This window comes from Quercus lobata, chromosome 10 (genome assembly GCF_001633185.2).
Source record: "Quercus lobata isolate SW786 chromosome 10, ValleyOak3.0 Primary Assembly, whole genome shotgun sequence".
Classification (NCBI taxonomy): domain Eukaryota; kingdom Viridiplantae; phylum Streptophyta; class Magnoliopsida; order Fagales; family Fagaceae; genus Quercus; species Quercus lobata.
The window spans coordinates 57,403,165-57,425,694 of NC_044913.1; the positions used below are offsets into that span (position 1 = coordinate 57,403,165).

The window sequence follows — 22,530 nt, forward strand, 5'->3', positions numbered from 1 at the left end:
AATGGGTTTTCTGACTTAATGTATCGTATGCAACTAGATATAGACTGATAAAAGGGTTATGTAGGGATTTGCAGTTAATTCTAATGTTCAAAATGCCTAAGCTGGTTGCAAAATTCTTACAAGTCAAGGCTTATTCCTGTAATGCTCAATTGTTCTACAAAGAAAAGAAGAAAAAAAAAGAGAGAATAATTTACACCAATTCCATTAAGGTTTCAAAAATGACACTCAACTTGTATACTTTAGTTGAAATCACCAGGACTAGGATGAGCAGATTTGAAAATGCTACTTCCCCATTAATCATTTATAGCCAACTTGGATAGGATGGAGGGGGAGGGAAGAGGAATAGAGGGGAGTAGAGTAGAGTTGGCCATAAATTGGCTATAATTTTTGGCAAACTGTATTCTACTCGCTCTCCCGTCCTCTCTGTCAAAATTGGCCATTAAGCAAATGACCAGAACTAGTGTGGGTAGATTGGTAGACTTGAGTTCAGGTGGTTAGTTGCATTACCATGTTAAGAAAGTTGGTAAAACCCCCCATTTTGCAATTGAAGGTTAAAATGGTTATTTTCTAAAATATAAAGAAGCAAAAAATCATTTAACTATTAGATAAGTAAGAACTTAATTCCACATCATTAGAATTCTTAATGATCAAATAGACGCATTGCATGCAAAAATTGACCAAATTGAAAGATCAAGACACGCCAAGTTTGAACGGATGAGAGACATTCTTCGAATTAGGGCTAAATACATGTGATTATGTATGATTAATTATAATTGGTTCATTTTCTCAAAAAAAAAAAAAAAAAAAAAAAAATTGGTTCTCAAGAACAATTAATTAAAATTAATCTTGTGTCAAAGTCCTATTAGTTTAAGGTTAAGAACAAATTTTCCAGATAAATGTAATGGATAATGTCTCTTTTTGAATAATTGGTTCATTAACTTCCAAAAAGAAAGGATTAATTGAAATTTTAAAATTCCCAATCATCCCTTAGGCTAATCTGATTATTTAGTGGCTGAAAAATTAGTTCCAAACTTGTATTTATCCTTAAAAGAAACAAGAAAATCCGGATAGATAACTTTGAAATGGATGAGTTTTAATTGAACTCAAGCCTTTGAGCTCCTCCATTTATAAATAGAAGTATAATTAACACACACAAAAATTTAAAAAAAAAAAAACAAAAACAAATATCTTGGGTTTTCTTGATTTAATACTGAATAATCCAATTGCAAGTTCATATATAAAATCCTAAATCTAAAGGATAAAATATTGTTAATTGTAGTAAGTAGTAAGCATTAGAACTCATTTTGACCTCGTCAGTCATGATTCTTACAATGATGCAAGTGAAGATTCAACTATCCCCAAAGTCTATAAAATTAGGAAGTTTGGAGTTTGGACTAGGCACTAAGGAATCACCCTAGGTGCCAACTCCTATGAACCTGATGAGAGACGCTTTGCTTTGAAAGAAAATATTCCGCCAAGTGCTTAGGTTCGGGGAGTTAGTCTTAGTCGCATTATCATCATGGAACCCAGAGGGGAGAGATACGGCGTATGAGCGAGACGTGATAACTCGAGTCTAATAATGGATTCTAGGCTATAGACAATTTTTGGTCAATCTTGTCTTATCACTTATTACTGGTGATAAGGTTATAAACGAGCTGAGTCAATGTTTAGGCTTGTTCATTTAATTTTATTTCAAATACAAGTTAAGCTTAAGCTCACCAACAAACAAAATTACATATTTAAATTTAGTTCATTTTTTTGTTGAACAAACTCAAACTTATTCATGATTTATTTAATTAAAAATTTTTCTATATATAGTAAAACTGAGAGTAAAATTGTTTGCCCCTCACAAATCTATTAATTTTGTTATGAATGGACTATTTATATTATCAATAAATTACAAATAATAATTTGATATCATATGAGTCAATTTATGAACTCACACAATCCAATTTTAAATATATTCTTAAACAAGTATACATTTAAAATATACTATTATATATAGTTGAATTGAGCATAATGCTTCATGAGCATGTTCATGAATAAATTATTATGTTTAACCTTAGCTTGTTTAATAGTCAAGCCTAAAATTTAGCTTGAGTTCAGCTTGTTTGCTAAAAAATTAAACAAAAACAAATCTTTCTCTAGCCAATCTCCAACTATTCATAAAGAACTTGGCTTACAACCCAACCAATATTGTTCTCTTCTTTTTGTGGTTATAATCTTTTCCCCTTGGTTTTGTTTGTAACTTCGTATTTCTCATGCCACAAATGAGACCAAATTTGCCTCAATTTATAGGCAAAGATTTTTAGGAAACTCGGTTCCAATATTTATGGATTTGATGACACTTGTGGTGGGAGACGGTGACAAAAAAAAAAAAGAGGGATGTGGTACGGCAGCTGGGTATGAGAGCGTGTGAGAAAGGGGGTCTGTGAAGGAGAGTGGCATGGAGGAGAGAGAAAAAGGATAAAAATGAATAGAGTAAAAACTAAAATGAAATTAGATATAGAGTATCGAGTTTGATATACATTTATTTATAAATGAGTTAGGGAAAATAACAAAGCATGTTTTTTAAGACCAAATTTGAGTCAAATTGCATTGAGCTTGATGCTAATGCTCTTAGCTCACTCAAAAATCAAAATGAACGGAAAGTAGTGTTGCTCCTCCCCCAACATCTCGGACAGTAGTTGGTAACTTTTCTTCACACCTGACAAGATTGGGTCGAGTGCCAGGTTTTTTGAAACCCAGCCCAGACCCATGCTCAGGCCTAATTGTCACATTCTTCTAAGTTCTAATGCAACCAAACTGAATAGCTTATTCTTGGAGTAAAGAAGGCTATTATGCAGTTCAATAAAATCCATTAAAACATAGAACCTATAGCGTAGGAATAAATTGAAAGTGAACTAACCAGACACGAACAACATTTTGTATTGTCAATATTTTAAAGAGGGAAAAAAAAACCAGTTGAATTCGTAATTTGTTGCTGACATTGTTCAAAGCTTCCGCCACACTCCATATGCATCGCATTGGCCGTAAGCGAGATTACAGCAGGCAACATTCTCCAAGAAAATCAAGTTTGGGAATGATTTATGCAGTGCTTCCCAATCCATATTAAACTCATCTAAGTACTTCAAATGTAAAATCTCAACAGTCCATTCAGCATTTCCCATCTGAACTAAATTTTCGAGTTCTCCTCCTCTGATGTAAAGTTTTTTTAGGCTCTTAAGCTTTTCGGGTATCAGCCAATTCGGTGATACTTTGTGAGGCAAGCACTGAAGTTTGAGTATCTCCAGTTTTGTTGGAAGCTCCAGCGGATCTCTCATATTCTGTAGACTGAGGATGCTGCTTAGTACTCTAGTTGGTCTTGCTGCTCCACTGTCTTGCCCTCTATTATCTGAGTTCACAGTGCCCACTGATTTTTCCACAGCATTTTCTTGCTTCATACCCCATGCTATTCCTAGCTTCCGAAGCGCCTCTAACTTGCGTAGAGTGCGTAGCTCTTCATCTGTGGGGAAATACCTGCTGCCTGTATTGATGCTCAAATTGCTCAGCCTCTCCAATCCTATCAAATCTTCAAGAGTACATGATCTTCCTCCACTTTTCAAATTACCAATTAGAAACCCCTTAAGGACTTCAAGTTTTGAGAGATGCGCTAGCCCCTTGGGTATGCCATCTAGTAAGTAACATTCTGAAATATCCAAGCGTGTCAGCTGCTTGAGCAAGTCTATCCCGTCTGGAAGTTCCTCCAGATTGTGACAAGCTTTGAGATCTAAGATCCTCAAATTTGTTAGCTTGCATACAGATTTGGGAAGCTCATTAATTCTAGATATTCCTTGTAGGCTTAAAAGCCTCAAATATTTCATATTCATCAACCCTTTTAAGAAGTCAATGCTTTCTACTTCAATGTGATGCTCGCCTGAGCTTTGCCACCTTCCCAAATAAAGAACATTGACATTTTTTATCTTTGAAAACCAGTCCACAATGTTGTCATTATTCACCTTTAGTAATGACTCAAGTCTCCAATCAGGAAAAGGCTCATTAAAATTGAATAGAGTTTGCAGCTTTTCTGGATCAAAGTTATGACTACTTGATAATATATGCTCCAAAGATCCATCCTCAGCCTTCAATAAAAATAACCTGCTACATAGTGAAGAATTTGCAGTTGGATTCCCATTAAAATCATAATCAAATAACCCAGCATCCTGGGCAAGCATAATAACCACACAGCGCACTCGAGGCTGCATCTTAAACCTGTCTGCAACCAGTTTGGACCTTTGCTTAACAGGCTCAATAAAGCCCTTCGCCATGAGTTCCATAAGAATCTCATCAGCAACTTCTTCAGTAGCAGGAGAATCCACTAAACGCTCTCCGACCCACCAATCTATCAAAAGCCTCCTCTTTACAACCTCATTCTCCAGAACCACAGCAAAGCACAACAAGCAGTGCTTCAGCTTAGTATTGAGCTCCTCAAAAGCTTCCTGCAATTCAGTGAAAACTGAGCTACGTAGAAATTTATGATTCATGTGTAAGATAGGCAATTTTTCATCAACCACACTATTGGACTGTTTCTTCCATGTATATCGACGAACATCAGAACTTGTAGAAGCCATGTCGCTTGGCAATGATGGAATGTGGAACCTCAACTTCATGACATGATTCTCCAGTGCACTAAGCATGGCTCGAACTTGTTTGGTTGTGAAAACACTAGTAGTTTGCTCAAGTTTATTGATGATGTCATTGACGTCGTGTTCAAAGTTCTTGATTGGTTTTTTAACAAGTTGTTGGAGACGGCGGAAATCATCTCTGATTTGATTGAGATCTTGTAACTTTTCAGGTTGATTGCACGTAAAAGCATAGTCATTGTTCGGGACATGACTGTTTCTGTTGTTGAAATTGCTGCTGCCACTACTGCTGCTAGCTCCATTGTTATTGCCACTACACTTGGGGATAGAGTGCTTGACTTTAGACACATGACCAAGCAAGGTGACATAGGCATCGATAATGTTCTCAATGGCTGAGGTTTCGTCAGGATTGATTTGAGAGAAGAGTTCCTTATATGAAGACATAGCTAAGTGAACAAAGTGAAATGGAAAGATGTAAAAAGTGAGAAGAGAGCCTAGACACAGAATATATTGGCACATTCAACAAACAAACAATAAAATCATAGGAGCCAATATAAGCATCATATAGATTTACACAATTGCAGTAGCACAGATCAAACACATGCTGAATATATTAGTTTATGGACAAAGTTTAGCTACAAATTTGGTTATAGCATGAAAATACAGCTCCCACTAAAAAACTTAAAATGACTAGACACATATGTCAAATTGCATGTTTTTCATGTTTTTAACACACATGTCAAATTCTGTGACAATCAGATGTTATTTAATATTTGATTCATATGCTTTTTTTTTTATGCATAATTTTAAATTACAAAAACTTAAAATTTAAATATTCGATTGATTACATAGTTATTGATTTTTGATCTTTTGAAAATTTTGCAAGCATGAAAGATATAAGAAAAAAATGTAATTCAATGGTAAATTTGTCAAAATTCACGTCCAATTAAAGAATATTAAGTGGAGTTGGAGCCTTAGGTCAAGAGACACTATAGCTCCTATACCCTAAGAGGGTCACTGTAATTAGACAAAATGCTAGCCTTGTAGTCCAGTCGGCCAAACCACGTAATTCTCTTTATATTCTCTCTTCAGCCACTCTCTACAATAGGAGTCCTTTAGACACAGCTTAGTTAACTGAAATTGAAAACATTTTGCTAAAAAATTTTAGATAAAGCTAAAAGTTAGCTAGAATAGGACCTATAAATAATACCAAAAAATGCAATGAAACCCTAAATAGTAACAAAAATAAGCTAAATCAAAATTATAAAAAATAAAAAATAAAAAAACTGCCTTTTTTCGGCAATGCGAAACGCAACCCTTGTTTCTTTTATTTCAACAACACATGAACTTCGATTGAAAGCAAATGAAATCTCAATCCATCAACTTAGAAACATATACCCGCAAATAAATCACAGTCTGGGTCTATGAAAATTAAACCCCACGAATTTAAGGGAAAAAACAAAAAAACAAACAAACAAAGGACTTTCAGATAAGAACCATACGATTTCGACTCTATCATGTAATTTTATAAAATAAAATAAAAAACCTAGCGTGAAATTAAGACTTTCCGTACTACTTAGGTTCTCACTTTCCAAACACAATTTGTTATCAAAAAGATAAATAAAAATTACCAAGGAGTGACGATGGTCTCCGCTCTGAATATCTCTCCGGCGGCGTGGATTGGAATATATACGCTTATTTGTCACCTCCCACTTTACCACCCAATCACCTCATTATCACAACAGCGACCAAACTTTTCTGATCCATTTCTACCAACCAGCTCTACCACTTCACTCTGAGTCTGGGTCAATTCAAGTCAATGGACACTTGTAAAGAGCAGAGCACTGCACTTAACAAAACAAATAATTCGATAGTTACACTCGTGACAATAAGCGTGCTTTTTGTTTGGATTGCAATTAAAAGTATAAATTATTTCACTGTTTAACTTATTTTTACTACCCCTTAAAAGTTATTAAGGTTTTTTAGTGGAGTTGTGATGTATCTTTATATTAGAATCTATTTTCCTCTCCCTTGTGTGTGTGTTTGTTTCTCAAAAAAAAACTTATTTTTACTACTATGTATAGGCTATACTGTATTTTTTGGTACTATTTATAGGTTTTACTATACTATTTTAACTAACTTTTACTTTTATCTACAGTAGTTTCAGTATAATAAACGATATCCAAAGAAACCCTAAAAGAAGCGGAATTTGAATAGTTTATTATTATACGTTTGTTAGAGCACCGGTATCCTTGTTAACTGTTCATAATAGAAAAAGAACACATTTTAGCATACCAATTAAATTTATTTTAGCATATCAAATTAAATTTAGAACCCTCCCCCCCACCCTTTGTATTTGTTTGGCAAAAATTATTTTTGCTAACTTATTTTACTATTCAGTTTATTTTTACTATTATTTATGGGTCCCACCGCACTTTTTGATACTATTTATAGATCTATTTCATCTAATTTTTACCTTTATCTACAGTACTTTCAGCAAAAAAATTTCAGTTTCAATAAAGTAAGCGGATTCTAAACGGATTTATATATATAATTCACTTATGTTGGAAAGATTGGCTCAATAGTATATATTTGTGTATATATTGGGCTGGAGGCCCAATCCAAGGACGTTAAGTAGTCCGAGGACGGGTAAACACTGTTATGGGAGTTTGTATTTGGGAGTGAAGAGATGAGGTTCAGTCATAAGAGTCCAAGATGTTGATCCAAGGAGGAATGCCTCCTCGGCTGGTCAAAGCCAAAGTCCAAGCATATGGTATGCTTTTCAAAGCAACATTCCAGGAGATTCTACTGGTAGGGATACACATCTTGAAGGTATAAGATAAAGGGAGACTATAAAATATTTAAGAGAAAGTTGTTACCACCACATTGAATGCTCTGCAGCTAACTCTCTGAATGCATTAATGTGGAAGTGATACCTGAACAGTAAATTTCAACCTTATAGCTACTCCCCAAAGACTTCAAGAAGGAGCTAATGGGACAAGGATCAAGACTAGTAACCTAATATACACGTGGAAAGTGGAGATGAAAGGAGGAAGATAGTATAAAATGAAAAGAGGACCCTAAGAGAAAGGGATCGGAGAATTAAGAGAGAAATACTGTACCAATAAGAACTGTACTTGTAACCAACTTCAAGAATTATATACAAAAACTGATCTCCTCAGATTGTGCCGAAGACAATTTTCTTTAGATAAAACCAATCCATTTTTTCTGTATTATCATTTAGATCCACTATAATTGCTACCCAACTCATTAGCGCCTAGTTTTCCAACCCACTCTCTACAAATTCATTGTATTGGGCTCTTTGGGTCTAGATCCTTCTCACTTTTGAGCTTAGGACCCAAATTGCATCCTTACAACTTACATCAAGTCATATAAAGTAAAACTGTGTGAAAATATATAGTTGCTACAGTAACTGTGTAAATTTATATAGGTTCTATTAATTTTGCATTTAGTTTTTTTTATTATTTCTTTAGATATTATGGTGATAAAAAAGAGGGTGAATGATAATTATTGTATGTGAATAAAAAAAATTAAATAAATTAAAGAAAAAATTGGCATTTTAATGAAATATAGTGTAAAATGGATAATTTGATGTAAGGTTTTTTTCAAAGTGAGTATGCAAAATAAAAAAATAAAAAATAAAAAAAGTTCTTATACTAAAATAGAAAACTATGATCTAATGTAGTTGCTCTAAGCTATAAAGGCTCTTGTAGCTACACATGTTCTATATTATATCTATATCATGTATAAAAGTGAAATGCTTTAACTTTTGATTTTACCCTTCTCTTATTGTGCCATGTAGACAGTTTTTTCCCTTTTTTTTTTTTTTTTTTGTTAACGTTTAAAACTTTTCTCTTAAATACAATTATACTATTTTTGTTTTAGCAAAAAAAATTCTAGTGTTTAGTTGGATAGAAAATGCAAATAAATAGATAACAACATATTCTGTAGCCAACAGAAGACAAGCACAACACAATAGAAACCATTTTCCGCTTTTAATGAGCAAAAAAAATGTTAATATCATTTACTCATCAAATCACCACAAATAAATTTCATACCACATGTTTTCTAGCATAATTTCAAGGTCACAAACAATGCAATTTAATTTTCCAACCAAAATTTACTCAAAAAAAATTCCAACCAAAAAAAAAAAAAAAAGCATTTTTAAGAAGATGATTAATTTTTTAAAAACATTTTGTCACATCTAGGGGTGTTCACCTGTTGAGGGCCATTTGTGAGAATCCAAGTGAAAAGAAAGAAAGCCCAATAACAAGGGCAGCAAAGAATTGGCAAAGCAAACAGCAAAACCATCAGGCCCAAGCGGCATGAATAATGGATCACAGGCCCAAGAAATAAACAAATGGGCCTTGAAGAGGCAAGTGGGCTTAAAGAAGCCCGGAAAGAGAGAAATAACATCTCATAGGTAGTGTATGAGGTAAAAAAACGAGAAAAGGCCGTCGCAGGCCCAAAGTAATGGAAATTAAGAAAGTAAGAGGTTTATGGTAGGCCCATAAATCCCAAGGATGAGAATAAGGTTATTAGGTCAGGAAAACCCAATGAAGTTAGTAAAAACCCATGGGAATGCAGAATTAGCAAAAGGGCCGAGGAAACCCAAAGAAAGCAAACGGGCCAAGGATGCCTAAAGGAAAGACAAAAGGGACATAGGAGCTTATAAATAAGAGCAAACCAGTGGTCATACCAAGCTATTGGGAGAAGGAATAAATGGCTGGCCTAAAAGAGGCCCAGCAGGATTAAATCATTACAACAGGAATAACAGAACGATATTGCAAGAAATGAGGGAAACCGAGGAGTGGGCCAAAGAAATGTAAGGCCTATCATCAAATAAATCCCAGCTCCTGAGAGGAGTGGAAAAACAAAACCAACCCACATAAAAGGTCAAAAAACACGGACGGCGAGCCTCCAGACCACGGGAGACGAATGGGCAGCAAGCAGGTTTTAGACACATATGGAATGAAGGCACGTGCAAGGCCCAAGCACCACCAGCCTGTACCCAACCAATACAAAGCATGGTGAGGTCAGGGGGTCAGAGATTCAGATGGTATGGTTTGGTGGTGGGGAGATGGGAAAAATCTATTTTGAAGGTTCCAGCTCAGGCTCATTCGGGGAGATGTCCTGTTGGGATGGCTTACTACCCAAAAGAAGCAAACTGAGTTGGAACCATTAGGTGCATGTCATGAGGGATAGGGAGAGAGAAATAACCCAAATCGTAGTAGGAAAGGGTGCCACGGTAGACTAGCAAACAAAATACTCTTCCTTGTCTGGTGATGGGAGGGCGACACATAAACGGAATAGTGATGGTCTGCCAGTACACCCAAACCAAACAAAGGGAGTTAAGGGCTAAAACAGTAAAATCTGGTCACGGCAGGCACTATAAAAGGAGGGTCTTGCCATGAACAGAAGGAGAAGGAACAATGGGAACTTTGACTAAGAGATAGAAAACTTCAAAAGAAATAGCAAAGAAACGAGTGGGAAAAGAAAGAAAGAAAACCATAAGAAAGAAAGAAAAAGTGAGAATTAGAATGGTGGGCATGCACCGGTAGATTGGTCCCTTCTCTCCCTCATGAAATCCGGCTCTCTGTGAAAACCGCAAGAACATCTGTGCAGAAAAACTACTCAGGGCCGTTTGCCTCATGGTAGTTAATCTCCACGACAGGACCTTTTCCTGAGAGATTGATTGCGTTGAGAAGGAACGTTCTTTCCTTTGTGGCCCTACTCCCATGAATTGGATTTTTGGTTGATTTCCCTAATATTTTGACTAACCCATGCGTATCAATATTTGATGTTCTCTGTTATGTTCTTTCCCTTCCACAAAGAAAACAATTAATATTGCTGTTGTAATTGAGTTCAAGGGTTGTTCGGTCATTTCCCCACTAAGTAACTAGATATTTTTTACTTATTTTATTATTATTATTATTATTATTATTATTATGTCTGCCACGATTTTCCTGCAACAGTTTTGCCTGCGGTAAACACGTTCCTGGTAGACCTGGCCTAGTTTCCACACAAGCCAGACCAACTTGAGCTAAAGCTGGACCGGTCCCAACTCTCTTATCCAGAAAACTTAGGTTTAGTGCAGCAGGAGACAGCCCAACACCACTAGCACAGCCCACCACCTTACCCAAACCGCATAAACTGCATAAATCGCACCAAAACCACCCGTAAAATGGCATAACCGCACTACACCGCATGGTGCAATGCGGTTTGCGGTTTTATAATAAGAAAACCGCACAAACCGTACCGCACCGCACCCTTTCTATATATTAATATATTTATTTATTTTTAATATTAAATATATTATTAATAGCTTAATAACCCTAGTTTTCAAAAAAAAAAAAAAAAAAAAAGGTTTAATAACCTAACAAGTGTTAACTAGAAAAGCCAACCCAAAATAAAGAAAAACCAGCTCAATAATTTAAAACTTGGCCCAAAAAAGGGAAAAAATAGTTTTGGACTGAGTAAGAAAAGCCCAAAATTTGAAAAATATACCGACTTCAAACCGTATCTTATACATAGTATTGCACATGTGAGTGCAAAAATGAGGTGCGATGCGGTTATGATTTTGGCTAAACTCTAAACCGCACCACACCGCATTGCACCGCACATGTGACCGCAAAAAGAAAATGTGGTACAGTTATGATTTTAACTAAACTACACCGCAAAGTGCGGTGCTAAAAATGACCTAAAACCACACCACACCATGAACACGCCTCACGTCCATCAATTTACTGATCCTTCAGTCTCCTCCATCCCTTTCCTAGTTTCGGCTTTCCCATTGAGATATGGCTCAAGAAAATTATCAGGTACTAATAATTACTCTGGCTAGACCCTTGAGCTGACATAGCTTAGAATTCCAATTTTTTTTTTTGCTAAACTAGAATTCCAAATTTTAGTAAATGACTTCATATCCACTTTTATTTCTCTCTCATCTCAAGACCATGATATGTTTGTTTCGCTGTAAAATAATTTTTGGAATTCATTCAATTTATATTCCATTCGGTGAAAAAATGTTTTTTTTTTCTTTTTGGAGAAACGTTTTCTATATTTTCTATGGTTTAATATGACAAAAAATTGAATAAACAAAAAAAGGTTACAAAATTAAGAATAGAGGAAACTTACAAATTACAATGTTGTTAAATTAGTAAGATTTTCAAGTTCCTTCGGAAGCTCCCTTGATAATTCATTAACCCCAGCATTTGATAAAAATATTATTTTCTCAATTTTTTTCTAATAATAGTAATTGCAATTAATTAAGAATAATTGTACAACGATTTTGGATCACAGTTTAAGTATACAGGTATACACTTTCCTGCCATTATGAGGGGAAAAAATCAATACAAAGAATATAAAAATTCAGAGTCCACAAAATAAAGTACTGACAAAACCAGAATTTATTCTCTCATCCGAGAAAGTTCTTGCCTCTCAAGCGTTCTTTTCCTCCAAATATTCCACATAATGCACGAAGGAACCACATTCCACCCCTTATTCCAATGAGATTAGTTTTCTTCTTCAAAATTGAAGCATATCAGTATCATACAATGTTCTCAGCATCGCCCATCCCACTCCAAACACCACAATGTTCTATAGTAAAACTTGAATGTATAAATAGCATTTGCTATCAATAACAGGGATACTTTTGTTGCTTCTTCCACATCTTCAATTTCTGCATTAAACAATTATCAATTAAATAATTTCAAGTTAACCACTCTTGAACTAATAAGTAGAACTGACATATGTAGCCATATTTTATCAAAAAAAGACATGTAGCCATATCATCAAACAAGTTGAGGGGTTTAAGCAAATAAAGGTTATGAGATTATTGACAAAAAAAATTGCCTGTAAGCAATATGAACTTAAGAGTGCTTACCAAGATCAGCTTCTACCATGTAAATGCAGGTAACACATATGAAGGATATGCATCATATTTGGATGCAAGAGCTTGCACAGAAGATAAGTCTGCAGCTTCTCCAAAACCAACAAGTCCAAGTTCATTTGCATGGATCCCACCAGTGATAAAAGCTGACTGGATTCCAGCAGCATTTGCACCCTTGATGTCATGATGGAGAGAGTCACCCACAGCAATAGAATCAGAAACATCCACATCAGACATGGCCATAGCTGCTTCGTAGATTATCTGAAATGGTTGTCAAATGGTATATAACTAAACTCTTGGGAGCATACAGGAAGGATGTATATCTAGTTGAAATAAATACACTGCAGAGAACAAGGGTTATATCACAAACACTATAGTCAAGAGAAAGACAGAGAGATCATGCCCCATCTTTCAGAGTGACAATTTCTCAGCTTGAAGATCAAACATCTATACATATAATCGCAACCAAACAATTGATAAAGCATGTAGGATTATTAGAAGAAATAGAAATAGCAGAACAAGATTCTTATATATATATATATAAGAATAGCTTATTGATAAGAGAATACTTCATGATCCTGGGTGCACCATAGTGATGAATTTAGGGACAATAACAAGTTTCAAAGAATTATTTGATATGTGCTGTGTAAGAATGCTTATATGGATGTGATTTTTGACCAAAGTTTTGATGAGAAGTTTCAAAAGATGATTTGGCAATGATTCAAGAAAGTGTGAAAATTTCTTCAGATACATATAGGTGAATACCATATATACTTTCAACTGTTCCATTGACTTTTTATATTATGAGACACAGCTGATTGTTTGTAATAATAGTTGCAATCCATTAATCAACTTATATATGTCAAAATAATTATAAATTTGGTAAAAAAAAAAATCTATGAACAATATGATCTAACTTGAAATATTTGAAAATTTCTTGCTTAGTCATTTGAAAGAGTATGTAATGCTAACGTATTAAACTAGTTGCTATACCATGCATGCACAGAAAATTTTATTGAAAATAATTATGAATCATATGTATTTAAATATATATATCAATCAATAAAATGCCAAATCAGAGAATTTGTAAAAATATGCAATGCAATTAAATTAAAATTTGTTTAGATAAGAGTAAATGTAATTTAATTACAATTTGTTTAGTGTTAAGTTGTTTTATTCTAATTAATTAGTGACTTTTAATTGTTTTAACTAACAACAACAACAGGCCTTAATCCCAAATTTTTGGGGTCGGCTGTTGAGGAGATTAGTTAGGGTTAGGTACATGTATTCTTTTTCTCCATATTCTATCTAAAGTCATATTTTCAATTCCCTCAACTTGGATTACTCACTCTTTTTTACTAGTGCATTAATCGCTCTCACCTGAACATAACCAAACTATCTCAAGCTACCCTCTCATCTTTTCATTAATAGGAGCTACCTCTATCTTTAAGCGGATTTCCTCATTTCGAATCTTGTGTATATTCATTTATCCATCCTAACATTCTCATTTCAGCTACACTCACTTTATGAATATGTTGTTTTTTAATAAACCAACATTCAGTACCATAGAGCATAACTAGTCATATAGCAATCTTATAATTTTTTCCCTTTAAGCTCTTATCTTATGATTCACATCCTCTTCAATCTCTCCACCTCTATGAATTATTGATCCAAGATATCAAAAGCTCTCACTCTTTAGTATTTTTGGACCATCAAATTTTACCATCCATTCGTCTACTTTTACTACACTTACATTCCATGTACTCTGTTTTATTCCTACTAATTGAAAGCCTTTAGATTCTAGAGTGTCTCTCCAAACTATATCGTCTGCAAAAAAAAAAAAAAAAAAAAAAAAAAACCAAGGGACCTCTTGAATCATAGTGAGCTCATCAAATTTAGACATGGAAAAAAAAAATGAAATTAATATATACACATACACAATATATTAAAAATACATATTTAGAGGTATATCAATAAATAAAAATCCAAATCCAGAAAATTTGTAGAAAATATGCAACTTAACTAATTTTAAAAAAAATTTGAAAAGACCTAACGCAATTTAATCAAAATTTGTTTAGTGTTTAGTTGTTTTATTCAAATAAAAGAATTCTAATTGGTTTTAACAAACATGTAACAAAAATTGAATTTAAACAAGATAAACTACAATTATGACATGGAAAGATAAGAGATTTAAAAGCTAATTTGGCAACAGAGGAAAGAGTCAACCAATAAGTCAAAAAGTTCACTTTATGTATATTGTATAGATTATATCATAAGAAAAGGATGAGACAAGGAACTATGCATTGCAAGCTCAGTTATCAACAGCACCTGTTTATACTTGCATGCTACCTAGAACAAGGGTGTCACTGTCTGGGTGCCATGCAAACAACGTGATAAAATACATGATGCTTTCTTTTAATTGGTAAATGATGATGACAAAGAGAATATGTGATGAGATCACCTTATCAGGCTTCCCCATCCATTTCACTTCACCACCAAGCTTTTCATATTTGGCCGCTAGTGTACCTATTAATATTAAATCACCAAAGGGTAAACCCAATAGATCCGAAAGCTATAAGACAAATAAATTACAAAAAAATGATCTACCAAAAAGGAAGACAAAAATATCATAGAAATTCAATATTTGGTTCAATTGACTAGCATTTAGTAGTAATAGACCATGTGACCTGAGTCAACCTTTTTTCTTTTTTTGATAGGTATGACCCAAGTCAACCTTTAATAGTAATTCAGAAAATTCGCAAAAGACTTGATTCTGATGCAACTAAATAAATTTCACAAAGAGGTAAACTGCTGGACTAAATATGGAATTCCAGGAAGCACTAAGAGCAATAAGCACTATACGTTGTTGAGAGACATTAAAGTTCACAGAACACAGATTTTATAACAGTCCAAATCAGCTAGTGCAAACCAAAGCAGGCCATGAATGCTTCAAAGAAACTCCATTTGTAGATAAAATGCTTCAAAGAGTTTTAAGGGGCTATGGTTCCAACAGAAAGTGTGATGGAGGTAAAGTATGGCCTGAGGCCTATCATCAGACCCTTATTGAAGCATAGTGTAGGTAAAGGTAAGACCATTTCCCACTGGCTGGTTAACTGGCAGCTTGGCCTTTGTGCCTAATACATAGTCATAGGGTCACATATGATGCTGGAAGCAGCTTAAATGCAAATGTAGCTGGTGTCATATAAAATGAAAAACTGGGTTTGGTTGCACACATACCTTACCAATCAAAAAAAGAAAAACCTGGGTACGGCCACAAGTTAGATCAGTTGAGCTAGTTGGAAAAAAAAAAGTCAGCTACACACAGTCAGTTCATTAATGAAGATTGTGTTTCTAGGCTGCATATAAGATAGGAAAATACACAACTGCAGAAACCTTGGAAACTATTAGGCAAAAGCTACTTCTTGTTGACCAGTGGAACATTGTTTGATTTCCAAAAGCTATTCCAAATTTTGCTTTTAAAAGCTGCTTCACCGTTAAGAACAGGTTACTAACAAGGGACAGATTAGCCTAATGGGGTTACTCTGGAGATATGTTTGTTTTGCAGAAATAAATATTGAATGCAGAGAGAATCTATACATTGATTGCTCCTTTTGTTGGAGATTGTGGCTAGCAGTACTTGGGAAATGCTTGATCAACAGGCAAGCTCAAATCTGGGAAGAAGAATTGAAGTGGGTATTGAGTAAATTGAAAGGAATTAGTTTGTCATTTTGATGAAATTGGCCAATGCATTAGAGGTGAGAACAGTTATATAAATGAGCAATAAATTGTAGGGCGTTCAAGAAACTGAAGAATGATCCTTGGGGACAATTTACACAAGAAAGCTTCAATAAAAATTATCCTGGTTATGACACTGTAAAAGAAACTAAATCAATTATTTTAAGGCATTAAGCAATGTAATTCAAAAGGCTTCAATAAAAAGGTAATGGTTGGTATGCTTGGAGTATAATGTGGGCTACACTTGCTTTTATTAATGCTTCAACACAACACTTCCCTTGTATTCTTTCCAGAGTTCACTCCCACCAAAAGAATTAGTATGCAACTCTAAATGAGGCATCAACTGCAATAAAATAAGAGAGCATCAGTTGGACCTAAGATGTAGAACTTTCCCCTTTTCTATTTGCAAGATTTAAATCTAAGACCTACTCCAACCCTACTCGACTAATTACATAAGATTGTGGCTATAATACATGCGGCCAACCCTGACTAAACTGTCTAGGGTCCATAATCAACCCTATGAAATTTGGGAATAAGTTTTGGCTGTTATTGTGGCTGTAATTTATTTAATTATTAAATTGTAGATACTGTACCCAAAAGAGTCAAAAGACAAAATTAAACATTTTTACCAGGCATTACACGCAAAGCTCTCGCCTCAACAGTCACAAAATCGGGATTAGCCACCACCATTGGAATTCTTTTAGCAGCACAATGCTCCAATGTTTTCTCAAGGTCCTCAAGTTTCATGGGAATTGCAGTACCAGAAGGTGTCCCCATGGCTTCAGTGCCATGCACCAAAACAAATTCAGCTTCTCCAACATCCTCTACAACTTGTAAGTCTAGGCCCTACAACAAGAGTTTGGATGCCAGATCATTTTATCAAATGTTCCTCAGCATACTTCAAGAGAAATTCTCGTGAATAATTAGTATGATTGCTAAGCACAGTGATTCTTCATGCAAATCTCTTTCCCAGGTTTTGTTATCACCCAAATGAACCCCATAAATAAACTTGGCTCAGTGAAATGACAAAAGTAAGAAGAGAATAGGTGATAATAAGATTTTATGATGAGTTTTACCAATTCCATAACTTCTACTTAATGCCTAAGTTTAGTTGGACATCGCCTGAGAATGAGAGAGGAGATCATCTTGAGTAATCAGCCTGCTTTATTCAGACTTTAACAGGAATCTGGTAATACCCAGTTCCAAGAGACTATAGATTTCTTTTATGTAAGTAGTATAAGATTTATGACCTTATAAATCATAGATCATTCTCAACAAACTGCCTCTCTGCAAAGAGTACACTCTATAAAACCAGTGATTCAAGAATAGCGAGTTTTGATAGCCTGTTGGTCATGCTAATGACATAAATCAAAAGGAAAGAAAGAGAGAAGAAGGGTTCCAATAAAAGCAAAGGAACAAAAAAATATGGATATAAACAACTGCACATAGAGCATACCTCAAGAGATATAGCACCCCGGTCACTCCATGTCATATGGATGCAAGATCTTCCAAGAGCTGCAAACCAAGCATCATCTCTCCTATTTAAAGAAAATTCCATGAAACAATAAGCCATAATAACTCAAGTACACATTAGTTACAAAAAGGCATAATACAACATAATTACCCACAACATAACGTGGATATGTACACAAGTAGACCAAGAAGATTCAATCATGTACATAGAAGACCATCAAATGCATGAACAAGGAGCGTTTTGATTTAAGTTGAAGATATTGCAAGAAAATAAAGGATTGAGGCCGAGAAAAATAGACATACTGCAGTTACTCAAATTAGAGTTGCACATGATATAATACAAACAAATTCAATTCAAAGACAAAGTAGTGAGAAATTTCTGTCCCATGTAGACTAAGAAATCTTATATTCACCAGCATCAATTATTTATCTCTAGTCATCAACAACAACTAGCTGAGGGAAACTCATTTATTTACAAAGAATGTTATTTGTCCAACAAAGCTGCATAGATTTTAAAAAATGTTGTAAGGCTCTACTTGATTCCTTGCATCACTTAAGTGTCTATGCAAGCACCTGCTCACCTTTGACAGCTCTGAAATAGACACAATTTAATATAGGTATCATGTTTAACCTTATTAAAGAAAGCATCATAACCACATATAAACTATTCATGCCTGAAGCCTCCAGTTGATATAAATGCTAATGGAAAAATGAAGAAATAACAAAACCTGTACAATATATTTGAAAAACATAATTACATAAGAGTGTTTGCAAATATTTATAAACTATGGATGAAACAAAAATCAAGCCAAATCATAAAATAAATAAGTTTCTACAAATGTTACAGATGCATATTATCCCCTTTTTTACCATGTGTCCTGATACCAAACATCACGATCTTAATAGGAACCAAGTATAACATATTGTTGAGCTCAAAAAAGGATACAAGGTAAATGGAGTTTATCAATATTACTTGAGCAAATGCAAAGAGTTAATTGGACTGACCAGTTCACCATGATAACAGCAAAGAAAATGGAATGAAACTTGAAAGCATCAGTGATTAGGGTCACTAGTCATGGAAGATATGGTGGTTAACCTTTGCAAGTATTGATGTGTTAATTCTCCACTGGTAATGGCTCCTACAAAGAGAGAGGGATCAAAACCAAGGCTCTTCATCTTTTCCATAGTGGTTGATGCACGTCTTGAGGAGTTACTTATAATCACCATCTTGCTACCAGTCATTGCTAACTTTTCTACTATCAGACAAAACAAACATATACTATATCACATCGGAAACAATTATGGTCTCAACTACAAACAGCTGACCCAAATCCAAATAGAAGAGATGAAAACATTGCCAATAGCCTCATAAATCAACTGATTAGCATCTCATGGTTTTCCAACAAAGACATCTAAGGTTCAAATCCCCCCACCCCCAACTATTAAACAAAAATAAAGAGAGAGAAATGAAAACATACATGTTAAAATTGCACCAGGATAAGGTTTTTTGCCATCGTGAAGTACTCCAAATTGATCTAAGAACCATGCCTGCACACATATTACCAAAATGCTAAAAGCATCTTATATTTGTATATTTGACATGAACACATAGTCACATACATATGAATATATCACAATACACAATCCTAAATATACACATGTACAAATATGCTTGTTTATGTCTACATACCAACATGAATGATCATTGGAGGAGGAATGGCTGAGAGTAGTGACTCTGACAATTCTCAAAAGAAGTCAGTTCCCCAGGAAAGGAGAGAAGGATTATCAATTGTAACTTTGCAGGATTATGTGGATGTTGCTCTGAGAAGTAGCAAGATTGGTTGTGATTGTAGGGAAAGGTCTTATGACCCGGGATCATGTGTTGGATAAATTGTTATTTGAGTTGTGTTAATAGAATTATTTGAATTTGGCTAAGCTATCTGCGTGCTAGTCTTTAGGAATAGTGATAGGTATTATCAGTTTGTTTTCAAATGTAATTGTTATCATCAGCTTCTAACTCCTCTTGTATGTAAGAGGTAAGATGAATAATAAAATCAAGGAGAATTAAAGCCAAAATAGGTCTATCTTTCTCTCAACCTTTAGAAGATTGGCCATCTCAAACTGACTACAGTATCAATTTATTCTCTAGTTCACATCAGAAGGCAAGTGGTTACTTACGAGGGCACTAAAAGGGGCTTCAGTAAGAGAACTACCTCTTGCTCTAGACCCATTGTAGAAATGAGTGCACTGGTATGGAACATCAGGGATCTAAATGACCCTGTGAAGCAGAAAAGGAGGTGAAATGTACTGTTGGTAGGAGTTTGTCTTTAGACTTTTAGAAACAAGGGTAAAACTAGTTAACACTCTCAAAATAAAGAAAGCTATCATTTTTTTTTTGGGGGGGGGGGGGGGGTGGGGTGGGTGGGGATAAGTAATGAAAATAGATTCAAAGTCAAAGAAAGGGGCCACCAAAGTATACAGGAAGTATACAGCAGGGGACCAAAACAATCAAATACACAAATTACAAGCATCAATCAAATCATAAACCAAAAAAATAGAATGACTTCCTATGATAGACATCCAATCCGATAGAGTTTTAAAGAAAAAAAGTTTTAAGTCGGCTACTGTCCTTTCAAAGTCCTCAAAGAAAGCTATTATTCCTGGTTGAATTTTCCATTTCTGCTATGGCTTGCATGATTTGGATAGGATCTGGTTGTGTTGGAGCACTCACTTGGTACAGGTCAAGGTCATCTATCAAAATGATAAACTATTGCATTGAGAGGTTTATGTTTAGGCTTGCAAATGGTGGTTTGGCACATTTGTTTAGGCTAGTAATCATGATTTGGTAAGAACTATCTAGAAGGATATGGAGCATATCAAAACCTAGTTGGGGATAGACTATGAAGCACGGACACTTCATTTGGGGTGTCATACCTATGTTGGACATGGGGCACGCCTGGGAAACTTTTGCATGTATGTCCCAACCATGTCCTTTAAAAATAAAAAAAAAATTTAAAATTGCGGGACATGGGAACAAGAGGAATCAAATTCCCTTTCATCTTACACAAAACAAAGAGAGCATTCGTGCTCAAATAGTAATAGTGCATTTGAAAATGAATAAATATTCTTATTCTTGGTTTGTATTCTTTTCTTTTTTTTTTTGCTTTCTAAAATGGTTAGAAATCTCCCATTCACTACTCGAACCCTTCCCCTCCCCCTTAATCCCTAGTACTAGTTTGTATTCTAATTTCTAAACAAGTAAAAATCCTTTAATAGTCATGAACTCACTTTATTATCCATTATTTCTCTTTAAACTATATATATTTAACATTATATGACAAAAAAATGCTTAAAAATATATAGAAAATATAAATAAAAATATATTTAATAATTACTTAATAAACGTGCCCCCCATACCCATGTCCTATTTTTTTCAAAAAATACCATATCGTGGTGTTAAATATTAGCAACAATGCGATGTATTATACCATGTTGTGTATGCTAGAATGGATGCGGAAAGAGGAAGCATAGAATAGGAACACTGAGAACACGAGGGTTACGTGGTTCAGCCTTGACGGCCTACATCCACGGAGGAATCCCTTAAGGGCTACATCTTTATTATGTATGAGAGTGTAGTACAATAATCTCCTGTGTTACAATGAACCCTAACATGAGTATATATAGGCGACTAAACCCTAGACTACTAGTACAAGCAGGAATGGGCCTGGGCCTATTACATTGGGCTAATATGTCTAATATATATCTCTAACAGTGTCATACCTGTACCCGTATCCATGTCCGTGCTTCCTAGGGGACAGATCATGGCTTCTAATTGAGGATTTGAATGTTGTTAAGAGCCCCTATCGGAAAAATCAGTAGGAGAAAGCCTAAATTATTTCAAAAAAGAGTGAAGCTTTCATTTCCAAGAAATTGGACACAGTTTTAGACAACACTGCTTGGTTTGAAAACAATAATCAAGCAAAGTGGAATTCATAATGCCTAGAACATCTAATCATAGTCCTAATAGCTTTTATAAACTAAGCTTGGCTTCACCCAATACACAGTCAAATGCTTTTTTTTTCTTAACAACTTTGTATATTGTAAATTTGTAAAATGCCAAAAATTGTGTAATTTGTGTTTTCAAATAATATTGGGTTTGGTTTGGGTTACCTTGAAACGACGCGTTTCGGCGAGGTGTTGAAGGCCGGTGAAGGTCTGAAAGAGCTGAACCTCTTTGGACGGAACAGAGCATCTGGCTGCCATCATTCTTTCTTCTTCTTCTTTTCTCAGTCTCTGTATCTACTGTTTATATACTCTTTAAATAAGAGGCAAGCCATTGATAAAAATGTTCACTGTTCTATATTATATTACATTGAGTGAATCTAATTTTTTTTTATTTTAAATACAAATCGGTTTTTGGTCGGAATTAAATTTAAAGTGAATAAGATATTAAAAATACTAAAGAAATTATACAAATTTTTTAAAATTTTAAAATTTTTTTTAAAAGAAAAATATTTTAAAATTGACTTAAAAAATATTTGCAAATTCATCTTTACAGTACATACTGTATTTTATTCATCCTACTTTAATAATATAATATAATAAATAAATATTAATTTTTTTTATAAGTAATGCAACAGTTTATAAGGCTTTTTTTTAAAGGTTCGGTTTAGAAGATATATGTAATAAAATTTATAATATTTTTAACTTTATTCTAAATATATTTTAATTATAAATGTGTTGATTTGAAAATTGAATTATTTAAATATAAGCTATCAAACTATTGAT

The 22,530-nt window shown here is 34.4% G+C and overlaps 2 protein-coding genes across 3 annotated transcripts; both read right to left on the reverse strand.

Moving 5' to 3' along the window:
* Positions 1-2,515: 2,515 nt before the first annotated feature.
* Positions 2,516-6,349, reverse strand: LOC115963063 (disease resistance RPP13-like protein 4). Its single transcript, XM_031081951.1, has 2 exons — positions 6,254-6,349; positions 2,516-5,051 (listed from the first exon to the last, which is right to left on the reverse strand). Exon 2 carries the CDS (start codon positions 4,674-4,676, stop codon positions 2,994-2,996), a length of 1,683 nt encoding a protein of 560 aa, XP_030937811.1. The 5' UTR covers positions 4,677-5,051; positions 6,254-6,349; the 3' UTR covers positions 2,516-2,993.
* A 5,541-nt stretch (positions 6,350-11,890) lies between these two features.
* Positions 11,891-22,086, reverse strand: LOC115962675. Of its 2 annotated transcripts, none has more exons than XM_031081562.1 (8): positions 21,913-22,086; positions 19,221-19,290; positions 18,839-18,998; positions 17,726-17,807; positions 16,899-17,115; positions 14,996-15,060; positions 12,529-12,795; positions 11,891-12,324 (listed from the first exon to the last, which is right to left on the reverse strand). In XM_031081562.1, the coding sequence occupies exons 1-7, from the start codon at positions 22,006-22,008 to the stop codon at positions 12,541-12,543; spliced, it is 945 nt and encodes a 314-aa protein (XP_030937422.1). In that variant the 5' UTR covers positions 22,009-22,086; the 3' UTR covers positions 11,891-12,324; positions 12,529-12,540. The 2 variants fall into 2 exon arrangements, with proteins under 2 accessions (XP_030937422.1, XP_030937423.1); XM_031081563.1 differs by having other exon boundaries at positions 11,912-12,324; positions 18,839-18,995; positions 21,913-21,933.
* Positions 22,087-22,530: the final 444 nt, after the last annotated feature.